General features: G+C 40.6%; 1 protein-coding gene across 6 annotated transcripts in view; it reads right to left on the bottom strand.

The window, feature by feature from the left end:
• Nucleotides 1–14,021, bottom strand: part of BEND7 (BEN domain containing 7) — a 128,428-nt gene that overhangs the window by 65,642 nt on the left and 48,765 nt on the right. For all 6 annotated transcript variants that reach the window (XM_077169388.1, XM_077169389.1, XM_077169390.1 and 3 more), the window contains 2 exons: nt 4,881–5,183; nt 1,993–2,115 (listed from right to left, as the gene is read on the bottom strand). In XM_077169388.1, coding sequence (XP_077025503.1) covers nt 1,993–2,115; nt 4,881–5,183 — 426 coding nt within the window. The remainder of the gene's footprint in view (nt 1–1,992; nt 2,116–4,880; nt 5,184–14,021) is intronic.

The following is a 14,021-nucleotide window of genomic DNA, read 5'->3' as shown; positions in this document are numbered from 1 at the left end:
ATCAAAAGTGAAAATGTTTTTGGCTTAAAGAACACAGGGACTATCTGGGTTTTCTTGCCCATCTTCTGCAAGTCTAGATACCGCCCTCATCTCTGTATCTCAAGACCTTATTCCTACCCTTCACCCTAAAGTAAAGGTGAAAACTTCTAAATGTAATTAAAATCTAAGTCTTATAGGCAATAAACCCTAAGTAAATCTAGACAAGTTTTTAAAAATTTAAAGAGAAGTAATTTATTCAGTTTTATCCTCCGCTATGCTGAACATACCTCGGACTAGTTTACTGCCCTAAGCTGCCAAGGTTGAAAAAAAGAAAACATGGCAACAAAGTGGCATTTACCTAACAGACTAAAAAAACGGTTCAGTCAAGGATTTAAATGGTTGCAATTTGTAGCTTGCCGTTTCAGTAGTAAGGAGCTTAAATAACAAAATAAATCATTACAATTTCATGTACATATTTTCTTAAGTGCTAACAAATTCTTCCTCTGAGAAAAGAATCTGTACATAATAAAGTAACCTTTCTCTCTGAGCTCCTTATTTAGGAAATGTTAACCTTTGCCAGGTTAATAAGAACTCAGATTACTGTGGGGCAACAAAGTAAGTCAAATGCTTACTGACTTTTCCTTGGGATAAAACCAAATTCAGGACTTAATGTTGCTTTCCAGAGAAGGCTTTTGCTCACTTTAGTTTTATGTCATCTTGAATGGTGGGTATGTCCAAGTGTTAAACTTTCTGTAAGGTTTTTATATCAAAACCACACAATGAATATTAATATTTTACTAGAATTCACCACATAGCACAAAAGACAATTTCCCAACGATGGCTTTCCTGAGTTCCGTGACAATGAAATGGCAGGAATGCCAGGCTGTGCAGTTTTTCTGCTGGAAGTTACCATGAAGTAACAGCTATCCCTGACAAGAGGAATGGCCAGATAACTTGATTTATTATTTCTTGTGCCTGTTACAAAAAGAATTCATTCCCCACTCCCCCAACACCCAAATTCTGGAGCCTGAACAAGACAGCCACTATAATAAAGACCTAGACTTGCTGACTTCTATGAAATGGTCCCTGGTCTTTATATGACAACACAAATGAATTCACCAAATGCTTTGCTTGTATCCCGTTTTATAAAGTGCATTTACATTTGACATCTCATTTTATTTTCAAAATAACCATGTGAGTTAGATATTAATACTCCATTTACAAAGAAGTCACACAACTCTAAGAGGAGGAATTGAAATCCTGACTTCCAACCACAAATTTATTGCTCTTCTGTTCTTTGACTCATCTAACAGTAGTGTGGAAAGAAAAAAAGACTCATGTAAATAAAGAAGACAAAGCACGAGATGTCTTTAAGCTGTCAGAAATATAGCTTCTATTCTCTGAATATAGAGAGAAACTCCACAAGCAGATCTGAGGTCCCAGATCTCTTGTCCGCTAAGTTCTTGAATATCTTCTACATGGGAGCCCTTGCTTACGAAGGGGCTCGTGCACTTTGCATAAGATGAGTGGCTTCCTATGCGTCACAAGCAAGGCTCTGGGGCACAGGCTACTAGCAGTAAGGGTGGTGGAGAGGCACACCACCTTCATACTGGCACCTCAGGAATTAAGACGAGTCGTTCTCATTTTAATCCCTGTTGTGAACCTCCTTGTCGATTCCTATTAGGAAAATCAGCTTAAGATTTTCTGTCGACCTTCATGTATAACTGTTCTAAAATTTAACAGACATTTGTGAAATACTAGGAGATCATGGGATGAAGTCTAGTGAATACATGAACATAAGGATATGAGTAGTGTTATTACCAATAAAAAATGGATCTGCTAAAGAAAAAAATGGATTACAGAAAAAGCTGAGAAAACGGATACTTGAACAGGCGCAGTAAGAGGGCAAGGTAATATATTGTGCATATAATAAAAGCACAATAAATATCCCAACTGAAGATGCCAGAAATGCACTAAAAATCATGGGATTCATTCCCAGACCTGTCTTTGTACCTGCTTGAATCTGCATTAATTTCCTCATGGTCCTGAGCTCTTGGAGAATGGCCTGCAACGTGGATTGGCAGTTACAAGTACAGCAGTTTGATCCAACTGATGAATTCACCACTGGAAGTTCTCCTAGGCATGAAAGATAAGAATGATACATTCCAAACAAAAAAAATGCAGAGTCAAATAAAGAAGGGACCTCAGGATTTTGAAGTATAGGCAATTATTAGGAAACTGTGCCTAAGTACAATGCACCTACTAGTTTCACAACCTAAATGTTGGGGTCTGCCTTTATCCAGTGACCTGGGCTTCTGTTCTGGGAGGCACACACTGTTTCGGGGGCAGTGGAGCCTGCGTGAGCACATGAACACAGAGCACTGTTCCAGCAGGCTTCCCCATTGTCAGACCCCTTCACCACAGACAATTATATTGGAAAAATACACACACACACACACTCTCTCTCTCTCTCTCTCTCACACTATTGTGTACTGAAAAATCAGCTCTGAAAATATCCTTACAAGAGACTGGTAGCTATGCATTCATAAGAGTTCATATTGGGAATTAAATGAGAGCCTATTAAAAATACTTTTAATATGAAACATGTAATTTTCAAACTTAAGGATGGTGAACACAATGAAAACTTTTAGAATACTCTCTGGGTGTGGTGTGTTTGGGTTAAGGAAAAATGGAGGGTGAGGGGGTGAGGGGGGAGGAGGTAGCAGCAGGGAGGAAATACTTAACTGCTGGGTGAGAGAGTGTTGGGGTGTGGCCTTTCTCCAACATAATAAATAAGATTCTACATTTTTATCCATTCCCATTTCTTACATTTCCTTCAATTTAGTCTTTTTCATTGTTTAAATTTAATCTCTTTTCTTTAATAAACTCTATTGTATTTTCTTATATGTAAATGAATACTTATTCTATTATCCTTAGAATACAGTGGAACATTTAGAAAGCTACAGTGGAATTCTCTTTGGAGCTGATATTTACTCCTAATGCCTTAAAATGGACCCATTTAAGAGATTGTTATGGGACTGTAAGGGTAGTTCAGTGCTAGAATTCACATCTGCCATGTGAGAGACATGGGTTTGATTCCCGACCCATGCACTCCACCCCCACCCCCCTGCCCCACAATAAAAATTCAACAAATGGTCCTGCAATAATAGGATACCTATATGGAAAAAGAATGAAATGTGACCCCCATCATATAACGTACAAAAAAAAAGAGATTGCTATCACATATCTTCTCATAGGTGAAAGAGGTTAAGTTCTAAGGTTTTGTTTCAATTATCTATTATTATATACTAAATGTAATTTAAATTCTGCAATATTCATGATTTGTGGAAATTATGAAAAAACCCACTACAGAAAAATCATGGAATATTTAAACATAGCCTAATGTTTGGAGTAGCACAACTACTTATATTTAAAATCATGGCAAACTGAGATGTTACAACTTTAAAATTATAAATTAGCCCAATAAAATATCAAAGTATCACAGTTACATATAATGTATTTATACTGAAAATATACAAGTAATAAACACATAAGATCTATTTTCAGAATGACATGGGGAAATTCATGCTTCTAACTTTTATTATAACATTAATAGCATTTTCCAAAGTAAATCCACTATCCTTGCTATGTCCTGGGAAACAGAACACTGTTTACCCAATATTTATCCATATGGGTCTGACTTCATCCATTTATAAGGATATTTTATTTTCCTTACTGTTTCTTCAATGGCAATAGAATTAGGAAGACCTTACAAAATATTCCTAGTCACTGTTCTAAGCACTATCTTTAGTGTTTTTAGAGGATAAAATCAACTTGTTATAAATCATTTTCTCATTTTAAAGAAAACTGACTTTTTATTTTTATGGAGGAGACTTTACAGGGCCATCTCCCTCCAACCTGGAAGCATGCCAGCCTGTGAGCCTGACACTGGTTTATGTAACATTGAGAGAAAGAAGACAATCGGACATTCCTGGGGTCCTTGACTGTCTCACCAGCAGTATCTCAGGATGATTTTTCAGGGCTTTGAACTGGTCACTGCCAACTGTGATTAAAAAACAATAACAACTACAAAAACAATTCTCTTTGACACAGACTGAAATAAAAACGGAGAAAAATCCTTAATTTTTAAGGAAAGTGAAATGTGTCTTCCTGCTAAGTGAATTCCAATTTTTTTCCTGTTCTCTGTGAAACTTATAGCTCTGTATATACATACACAATTTTTAGAATGAGAAAATATCCATTCTATCATGGCTAGGTAGAAATTTCCTAAGCTCAAAAGTAAGTTTGCCATTTGATTTTTTTCTTAACAGTTAGAAATTTAAATCAAGTAACTTTTACTTTAAAGGAATAATTTCAACCCTAAAGAATCAAGTTATAAAACATGGTTCATTTGGTTCAGTAGCTGGGATGGGAAGTCAAAGTTGTCACCCGAGATCCCAGGTTATCAGTCCTCCCTTTTACTGGCTGTGACTCTTCTGATAATGAATGTAAGAAAAGAAATAAGCAAGAGGGTATACTAATAACATACCACAGGACCTCGAGCCACTCCTAACAACAAACAGGAGTTCTGTCTACCCTAGTATTCAGTCAACAATATCTGTATATCACCAAATGATAGCTAAAGTTCTGAAAGGGCTAAAACCAAGGGTTAAAACCGCTACTAAGAAACCTTTACCGCTAATATAGAACCTCAATCTTGTCATGATTCTCAATTATGTTTTTTTACATTCTTCAACTTTTTCCTTTATGTTTTCCTTGTCTTTTAAAATAATTCAACTCAGTCAGGTGATTAAGGTGGGTTTGAATATACTGAACTCAAACAAAACAGGTTTGGGAAAAACATCCAAAAGTGCATTTTGAATGCCTGACTATGACCGTACCGTTGGAGCTCCCAGCAGTATGGGACTGGCTTTGGAAGGTTCTAGAGCGGGTGCCATATTGCCCTGAGAACTGCCCACTTTGTGGGGCTAACTCATTCCAGGCACCACCTGAAGAAGGGCGGAGGCTCTGCGGGGCCTCAACTGAGGAGTTCAAACGCTGAGGCCAGATGAAATCCAAATCCTGGGGCTCTTCTTTTAACTTCTCTCCTTCCTTGCCGACACGCTGGTACACCCTCCCGGTGCTGTCGTTCAGTAATCTTCTCATCCCTGTAATCTGCTTTTTAATTTCCACGCTTTCGTCTCCTAATGAAAACAGAGCCAGAGTCATCACTGCACATCGGTAAAAGAAAAAACAATCCACTACACAAAAACCCTTTCCTGGAAATGGGAAAGATCACTGATTCCAGGTAACTGTATCCAGAAACTTGAGTAATCTGTAAAAAACAAAGGCTGGAGAACTGGCTATGGCTCGAAGAGACCAACCATACACAGTCCTGAGGCATCTCTTTCTGGTCAAGTTCTCTCAACTGAAGAGGTTGCCTGTCTATCATCTAAGACACACTCTTTGAAGGCATTTTCTGAGTGAAGGTGAACAGAAAACGGAGGGCGGGACTCTGGGCAGAACTCTCACTCGACCTGCATGGTGTTCCCTGGTGGTGGAAACAGGGCAGGCCCAAGGCAACACCACGCAAGGCAAACACTTAGGCCCTTGTCTCCTCCTCACAGTGGGTGCCAGTGGGCAGCACAGGCTGCTGGGATACCCCCTCTAAGGAGGGCTTGGTTCTCCTGCCACCTGACGCACAGGGGGCTCTGCACCACCTAGCATGGACAGGTGGGGGCACCCCATCTCTACCCACAGGCTGCCCTGCTTATCCATCTGGCCACTTGGAACTAGGTGTAAAAGCTAACAGTCTTTCTAGAGCAGCTAGAAGGAAACATCTGAGAGGGTTGTATGGGAGCCCATGACAAAGTCTGGGATCTGTCCTGTAACTACTTATTGAAGAGTGCTTTGAAAACTATTGCTTTTTATATACGTTTTGCTTTGTATATATGCTACACTATACAATAAAAAAGTGAAAAAAAAAGCTAACAGACTGTTTCTGAATTTCATTGCACCCACACCGACTTCGCTTTTTAAAGATTCTTCCCCCCCCCCCCCCTTTCTGGGGCTTTTTTTTTTTTTAACTAAGAAATGTCTGTACTGCCTTGGGGTCATTTAGTATCTCAAAGATGACTATGAAATTGTACAGATATAACGTATTTCCTATCCATAACACCACATGATATTGATATCTATTAGGGGCAAGTTCAAGCACACTCTCTCCTTAAATTGTGCATCAGCCAGGATCTTCAGAAAAATGAGGAGAAAAGGATTTTTTCTTTAATCTGGGTGTAAAAATAAAAGTTGCACATTCACTGTACAATCTGAAATTTATACTATGAGAAAAAGCATATCTTTTCTTTTCTAACAGAAAATATCTGCAAGAAAAATATAGTTCCTGAAAATAAACACAGCATATTTAATATAATGCTGTTTTAACGCACTCAGTATCATTTCAGTCTGACTCACCTGTAGGACTAGTAACTATACAATAAACCTAGGTGTTTTGTACAGTCAAGTCAGATACTTCACTCAATACATGTATATACTATACTTCTGAATATAAGGAAACTTACACATTCTTTTGAAACAGGTATCTTCAATAATTTAAGTGGTAATACAAACATTAGTTCTGTTTTTAACATTTGACATGGGAGAATATCTAATATGAATGAACACAACACAGATTTTTAAATTTACAATATTGCTATGTGTTGGCATATGCTTGAGAGGATAAATATTTTAATTCACAATAAAATTATTTTTTCTGCACAAAGCTGGAAGAGTACTGTTTGGGGGAGCCAGAAGAAAGCTAAGTTCCTCCCTTCCCTAGCCCCAAGGGAATGGCAGAATGAATAACTTTCAAGCAGGGGGTTTTAGAAAAACAGTGCTGGAAGCTGATATTTAACTGGTAGAGAGCTTCTGTTTGCGGTGATGGAAAAGTTTCCATAATAGATAGTCATTATGTGAAAGTAATTAGCACCACTGAATTGTATATTTAAATTTGGTTAAAATGGGAAATTTTAGATTGTATACATATTACTAGAATAAAAATTTAAAAAACCATCATAGGACTTTATAACACAAAGAGTGAACCCTAATGTAAACTATAGACAATAGTTAATAGTTCAATACTGATAATATTCCCTCATCAATTGTAACAAGGGTACCATACAAATGCAAAGTGTTAATAATAGGGCAAACTATTTGTGTGTGGGGGATTGCATATTGAATGCTGCACTTTCTGCAGGGATTTTTCTGTAAACCTACAACTTCTCTAATAAAAAAATTATAAAATAAAAACACCTGTGAAAATTACAATATAGTAACAATAAATCATATTCCAGATTTTATGAGAATGAATGACCAAGCATGATTTAAATAATGCAGAGTGGGCAAAATGTACAGCTTCAAGAAGTCCATGGAACAAGGTGTGTCTGGAAGAGTTCCCAAAGGGAAGCCAAAAGATTAACCTTACAAGCAAATGTGATATTAAATCAGCATCCAAACATACATTCTACATGCATTTTGTTAACCAAATTGACTGCTTAACAGCACAGTTTGGGCATGGTTTTTACCCTAAATCCTTTCGGTCTGAGAGTAGCTGCACCTGTATGGAAGGCTGTACATGGTCTGGTCTTGGCGGGCTTAGGCTGTCAGCTGCCGCACCCCATGCTCCTGGTCCCTGGAAAGAGCCCTGCCAGACTGGACAAAGGTCAACACACACACCCTCTGGTGGAGTCGGTGCCTGTGTCCTCCTCCTCCTCACTAATCCTGACCCTTTGAAGGAAAAGGAATACATCTCTTTTCAAAGCCTCTACCTCCTCTAAGTAGAGAGTGCTGTTTTTAGGACAAAGAGTAAATTTACTTTGCTGTGGTTTTAAATTCATAGTCCTAGAATTCATACCTATGAAAATTACTCTTTTGACTGAAAGTACAACTTGGGTTCTGCATACTTTACATCATCTTGTTGAGAATCGAATCTAAGTGTCAGGCGAAGATAAGAGGAGAGTAAGGGGATGTTCCTACAATGCCTGCCAACATTTCTCTCAAAGGTAACAAAACCAAACCCACAAAACTCAAAAACACAGCAGCAGCAACAAAACCAAGAACAGGGGAATCGAGGAGGAAAAGAGTGTTGGAAAGGGCATGACAGAAGGCAAAAGACTAGCTTAAGGATGCCACAAGGGTACCATGGTCCCTGGGCTGCGGGGGCCTGGGGAAGGGCAGGAAACAGATGGCTATGGTAGGTTAGGAGGGAGGTAAGAGCAAGGTAGGGAGGCTGTGCGGAAGGCTGCAGAAGATTGACTTAGAAAATTTCTGAGAGGAAACATCTGGCCCTTGGCAAATGGTCACTGAGGGCTCACTGAATGTCCTTCCTTTAACAAAGCAGTAGGAGGTAGCTGTAGCATCACTCCCCGAAGTCCGACCTGGGTGAACAGGGCTCCCCTAGATAGGCAGGGAAGGATGGGCTTTGGCAGAGAGAAGCCACTTGTACTTAGGGACAACTGGAACATAGGGTCAGAAATGAGACCTAAAGACTTAAAGAGGAGAGAAAGCTGAGTCCACCTGCCTAAACTGGGATGTACTAAGTATAGAAAGGAGGCACACAAGGTGAGCTGGGGTCTTTTCCGATGGCAGGTAGTTGTGTGGTGCCATGGAAAGGTCTGGTCTAGTGTCCCCAAGACCTGGATTAGCATCATAATTGTACTAACTTGCCACTTGAGATGAGACCAGCCACCTAATATTTCTAGACTTCAGTTTCCAACATCACAGAATGAAGGTTTAAAGCAGCCTGTTGCTTTAAACACACAAGGGTACACAGAAGTAGTGTAGGAGGGACACAGGTCTCACTTTGTGACAAAGAGGATAACAGAGCACCTGAAGCCTCCTAAGTCACATGTGTCCTCAGAAAAGGTGGCTTTTCCCCTCTCACATGGAGCCCAAATCCTTAGATTAAAAATCATGGTGTAGGGAATCAGGCCAAGATGGTGGAATAGGACAGGCTGAGTTCAACCCTGCTCAGAAGAACAACTAGAGAAATCCAAAAAAACGACTGGGTTAGCAGTTCCAGGGTGTGAGTGACCAGACAGAGACTTCTACACCATATAGGGGGTTCCTGGATGAAAGAGCAGAGAAAATGGGACACAGAAAATGGGTAGTGTGCTTGGTTGTGACTCCACCTGGGGCAAGCAGCTGCATGCAGGAAGGAGTGGGTTCCAAAGGACTGGGGTGCTCCCGCACTCTTACCTGCCTCTGTAGCTAACTTGGGAGATCTTTTGTCTTAGCCCCACAGCCAGAAGTTCACTGTGGGGAATTCGGAAGCAAGCAGACTTTGTTTGCCTGCACACAGAGATCTTGTAGCCAGTACATACTGCCTACACCCATTCCCTGAGACAGGCACTGAGGGTGCTTGGTTTTTGGCAGAATGGGGGGCGGTCCTTTTGGGAGGAGGGGGAGACACAGAGTGGAGCCGGTTCACAGAGGCTGGAGCCCACAGGCATGCATGGGAAGACAGGCACAGCTAAGGAAGTGGGCAGAGCCATGCTGCACTACCAGGTTTTTCCAGGTTGGCTAAGGGCAGGGGCAGTTGAAATACTCAGTCCCATAGCCCAGAGTCATTCCAAGGAGAAGACTGGCAACAACCAGACCCATAAGGCCTACAAGTGGATTCTCAGCCGAGGTACACACTGCCCACTGCCCACTGCCCATACCCAACCTCATCCTGGGCTGGGCAGCTTTCAGCGCACACCAAGACCAGCAACCTTGGCTGGAATTGCACCAGTCTCCATCAGTTCGCCCAGCTGCTGCAGTCAGAAGAGAGGCGGACCTGAGGGGCAGAGGAAGCCCAAGATCGCCACCTGTTGGGCAGAGGTGGAAAGTACAGTCTGGCAAATGATCTATCTGCCTAGCTTCAAATAGATCCTCAAGTAGAGTTGCATCTTCTACAAAAGATCTGTGCTTTGGTTTGGTAGGCAATTACTGACAAACCAAGAGCAAAAGGAGGCCTTCAAAAAAACCCAAATAAATACAAAAATATTGACATGCAAGAGAAATCAACTTTCAAAATACCTTATCAAAATAATCAGATGACTCGAAGCCAACAGAAAATCAAAGCACATGAAGATGTAGGCAGATATGGCCCAGCCAAACTACCAAATGAAAACACCAGAGACACAGAATTTGGAACAATTAATCAAAGCCATTCATACAAATCTCCTAAATAAATTCAAATTGGTTGGCTAATGACATAAAGGATATCAAGAAGACACTAGAGGAGCATAGAGAAGAACCTGAAAGAATAAATAGAAAAACAGCAGATATCACAGAGATGAGAAAGACTGCAGACCAAATTAAAAATATGCTCAAGACACACAACAGCACATTTTAAGAGGCAGAAAAAAGAATAAGCAAACTAAAGGACAGGACAATTGAATGTTAATGCTCAAAAGAACAAATATCAAAAAAGATGGAAAAACTGAAATTGGATCTCAGGGTAATGATGGACAATGAAGCACAAAAATATAAGAATCATTAGTGTCCCAAAAGAAGAGAAGAATAAAGGGTTAGGAAGATTAGTTGAGGAGATAATGGAGGAAAAGTTCCCAATCCCTACAAAATACACAAATATGCAAATCAAAGAAGCCCAGTAAATCCCAAATAGAATAAAGTCAAATAGACCCATTCTAAGACACATACTAATCAGACTCTCAAATGCTGAAAAGAAGCATGAAGTCCTGAAAGCAGGGAGAAAAGGAATCCACCATACACAAGGGAAGCCACATAAGACTAATTTCAGACTACCCAACAGGCACCATAGAGGCAAGAAGGCAGTTGTTTTTGGTATATTTAAGATTCGGAAAGAGAAAGACTTCTAGCCAAGAATTCATTATCCAGCAAAGGTGTCCTTCAAAAGTGAAGGAGAGAACTTTTGGGAAGATAGCCGACTAGAGTGGCTTGAGATTAGCCCTGCTCCACCGAAAGGTTGGACAGGGGACAGGAGGGCGACTGAGGCGGGGATTCGGGAATGCGACTGACCTGGGAGAGCCTTCTGCACCACATGTGGCAGCCCTGGTTGCAGAGGCCGAGGAACTGAGAGGTAGAAGGCTGGAGCCTGGAGTGGAGCAGGGGAGCAGCAGAACCTACAGGAGTGCACGGATTGGAGCACAGGACTAGGAAGTACACCAGGCCACATTCCTTGGGTGCAATACCCTCGCCAGTGCAGCCCCGTTACTGGAGACTCACCCCACACCCCACACATCTACATTCCATTACCCTCTCCCATTTACTATGCTCCAGGCACTCCCACCCCACCAGCCATCAGTGCATGTACTGCCCACACCCCCACCCCAAGTGCAGCCCAACCCACCTTCTTGCACCCCTTCTGAGCACTACCACCCCCTCCCTGTTCCCTGCAGGCTGTTGCCAGCACATAAATGATGAGAGCACTAACCTCCATACCTAGGCTACTCCTGTCCCTCACCCATAGTGTTGGACAACCTCCCTGCCCTCCCTGAGCTCAGCGCATCCCTTTACGGAACTCCCAGGCCCATGCATGGGCACGGGGCCCCTAATCTTATCTTTCGGCTCTGGTAATAGCATTTTACAGCAGTCTTGGAACTAAGCATGCACACAGCCCTAAGCCTCACTTCCCAGCTCTGAGAAAGTGCCAACTTGAGCAGCCGGGTGACATCTGGCCCCAATCCACGAAGGTATAACACCAACATGCTGCCACAGCTTTATGCATGCACACAAAGGGCCCTGTGCTTTAAACCAGTGCACACGAGGATTATGCCCCCCAGACCAGTGCACCTGCACAGCTACATCCTCCCTGGCTGCTGGGTGCCCACATTCACAAGCATCAGCACAACATCCTCAACCTGCACCCATACTTAACCCTGAAACAATTCACCATACTGAGTGCTCCACCCTGTGCCCTGCTCCCTGCTCCCTGCTGTACAACCATCCTGCAAACACAAGGCCTTAGACTACTGAAAGAAATCAACTCCCAAAGTAAATCAATCAAGAGATTTACAGGTGGCAAAGACAGAAGAAGATCACTAAGCATATCATGATCCAGACAGATATAGCCCTGCCTAATGACCAAATTAAAACACCAGAGGAGACACAGACATTAGAACAACTAATCAGAGATGTTCATACAACTCTACTTAATAAAATAAGTGGAATAGCAAAAGACATAAAGGGGATCAAGAAGATAGTAGAAAAGCATAAAGAGGAATTTGAAAGAATAAATAGAAAACAGCAGAAATCACAGAGATTAAAGACTCTGTTGACCAAATAAAAAACATACTAGAGGCACGCAACACCAGATTTGAAGAGCCAGAAGAAAGAATAAGTGATATAGAGGACAGGATAATTCACTTCGAAGACTCAAAACAGCAAGTGGCAAAAAAGACAGAAAAATGAATGGGAACTCAGAGAAATGATAGACAAAACAAAGCGCACAAATATAAGAATCATTGGTGTTCCAGAAGGAGAAGAGAAGAGTAAAGGGCTAGGAAGAGTAGCTGAGGATATAATGGGGGAAAACTTTCCAACCCTCATAAAGGACATGAATATACAAGTCAAAGAAGCTCAATGAACTCCAAACAGAATAAATTCAAATAGGCCTTCCCCAAGACACATACTAATCAGTCTGTCAAATGCTGAAGAGAAGCAGAAAATCCTGGAAGTGGCAAGAGAAAAACAATCTACTACATACAAGGGAAATCAAATAAGACTGAGCTCAAACTACTCAACTAGCACCCTGGAGGCGAGAAGGTAGTGGTATAGTATATTCAAGATCCTGAAAGAGAAATACTTCCAGGTAAGAATTCTGTACCCAGTCAAATTGTCCTTCAAAACTGAGGGAGAGATTAAAGTTTTCACAGACAAAGAAGTTAACAGAAAGAATCTGTTAACAAGAGACAGGCCCTATAAGAAATACTAAAAGGAGATCTGCTGGCTGAAAAAAAAAGACAGGAGAGAGAGAGATCTGGAGGAGGGCACAGAAATGAAGAGTACCACTAAGGGTAATTTAAAGAATATAAAAAGAAAAAAGGAAAAGAGTATATAGATCTGACAAATGAAACAGAAAGATAAGACGGTGGAATCAAGAAACGCCTTTTCATAATAATTTTGAATGTTAATGGACTAAACTTACCAATTAAAAGATACAGAATGGGTTAAGAAACATAGTCCAGCTATATGTTGCTTACAAGAGACTCAATTTAGAAAAAGGATACAAATAGATTGAAAGTGAAAGGATGGAAAAAGATTTTTCACACAAGTTGTAACCAAAAGAAAGCAAGAGTAGCTAGACTAATATTGGACAAAATAGACTTTAAATGTAAAGACATCATAAGAGACAAAGAAGGACACTATATACTAATTAAAGGGTCAAATTACCAAGAAGATACAAAAATCATAAATGTATGTTCCCAATCAAGGAGCTTCAAAGTACATGAGACAGACATTGGCAAAACTGAAGGGAGCAATAGATGTTTAATAGTAGGAGACTTCAATACACCACTCTCCTCTATAATAGAACAATCAGACAGAAGATCAACAAGGAAATAGAGAAGTGACATAACTTGATAAATGAATTAGACTTAGCAGACATATATAGGTCACTGCATCCCAAAGCACAAGGTTATACTTTCTTCTCTAGTGTGCATGGAACATTCTCCAGGGTAGATCAAATGCTGGGGCACAAAACAGGTCTTTATAAATTTAAAAATACTGAAATTATTCAAAGCACTTTCTCTGATCACAATGGGATGAAGCTGGATCTCAATAGCCACCTAAGAATGAGAACATTCACAAATATATGGAGATTAAATAAACAACCAGTGGGTCAAAGAAGAAACTGCTGGAGAAATCAGTAGCTATCTGGAGATGAATGAAAATGAGAATACAACTTATCAGTACTCATGGAATGCGGCAAAGGCTGTGTTGAGGGGGAAATTTGTTGCCTTAAATGTCTATATTAAAAAAAAGAAGAAAGAGCAAAAATCGAGGCCTTAACAGCAAATCTG

This window comes from Tamandua tetradactyla, chromosome 7, assembly GCF_023851605.1.
Source record: "Tamandua tetradactyla isolate mTamTet1 chromosome 7, mTamTet1.pri, whole genome shotgun sequence".
Taxonomy (NCBI): Eukaryota; Metazoa; Chordata; class Mammalia; order Pilosa; family Myrmecophagidae; genus Tamandua; species Tamandua tetradactyla.
Note: the sequence above shows the minus strand (reverse complement) of the source record. Positions and strands in the feature narration are given on the sequence as shown.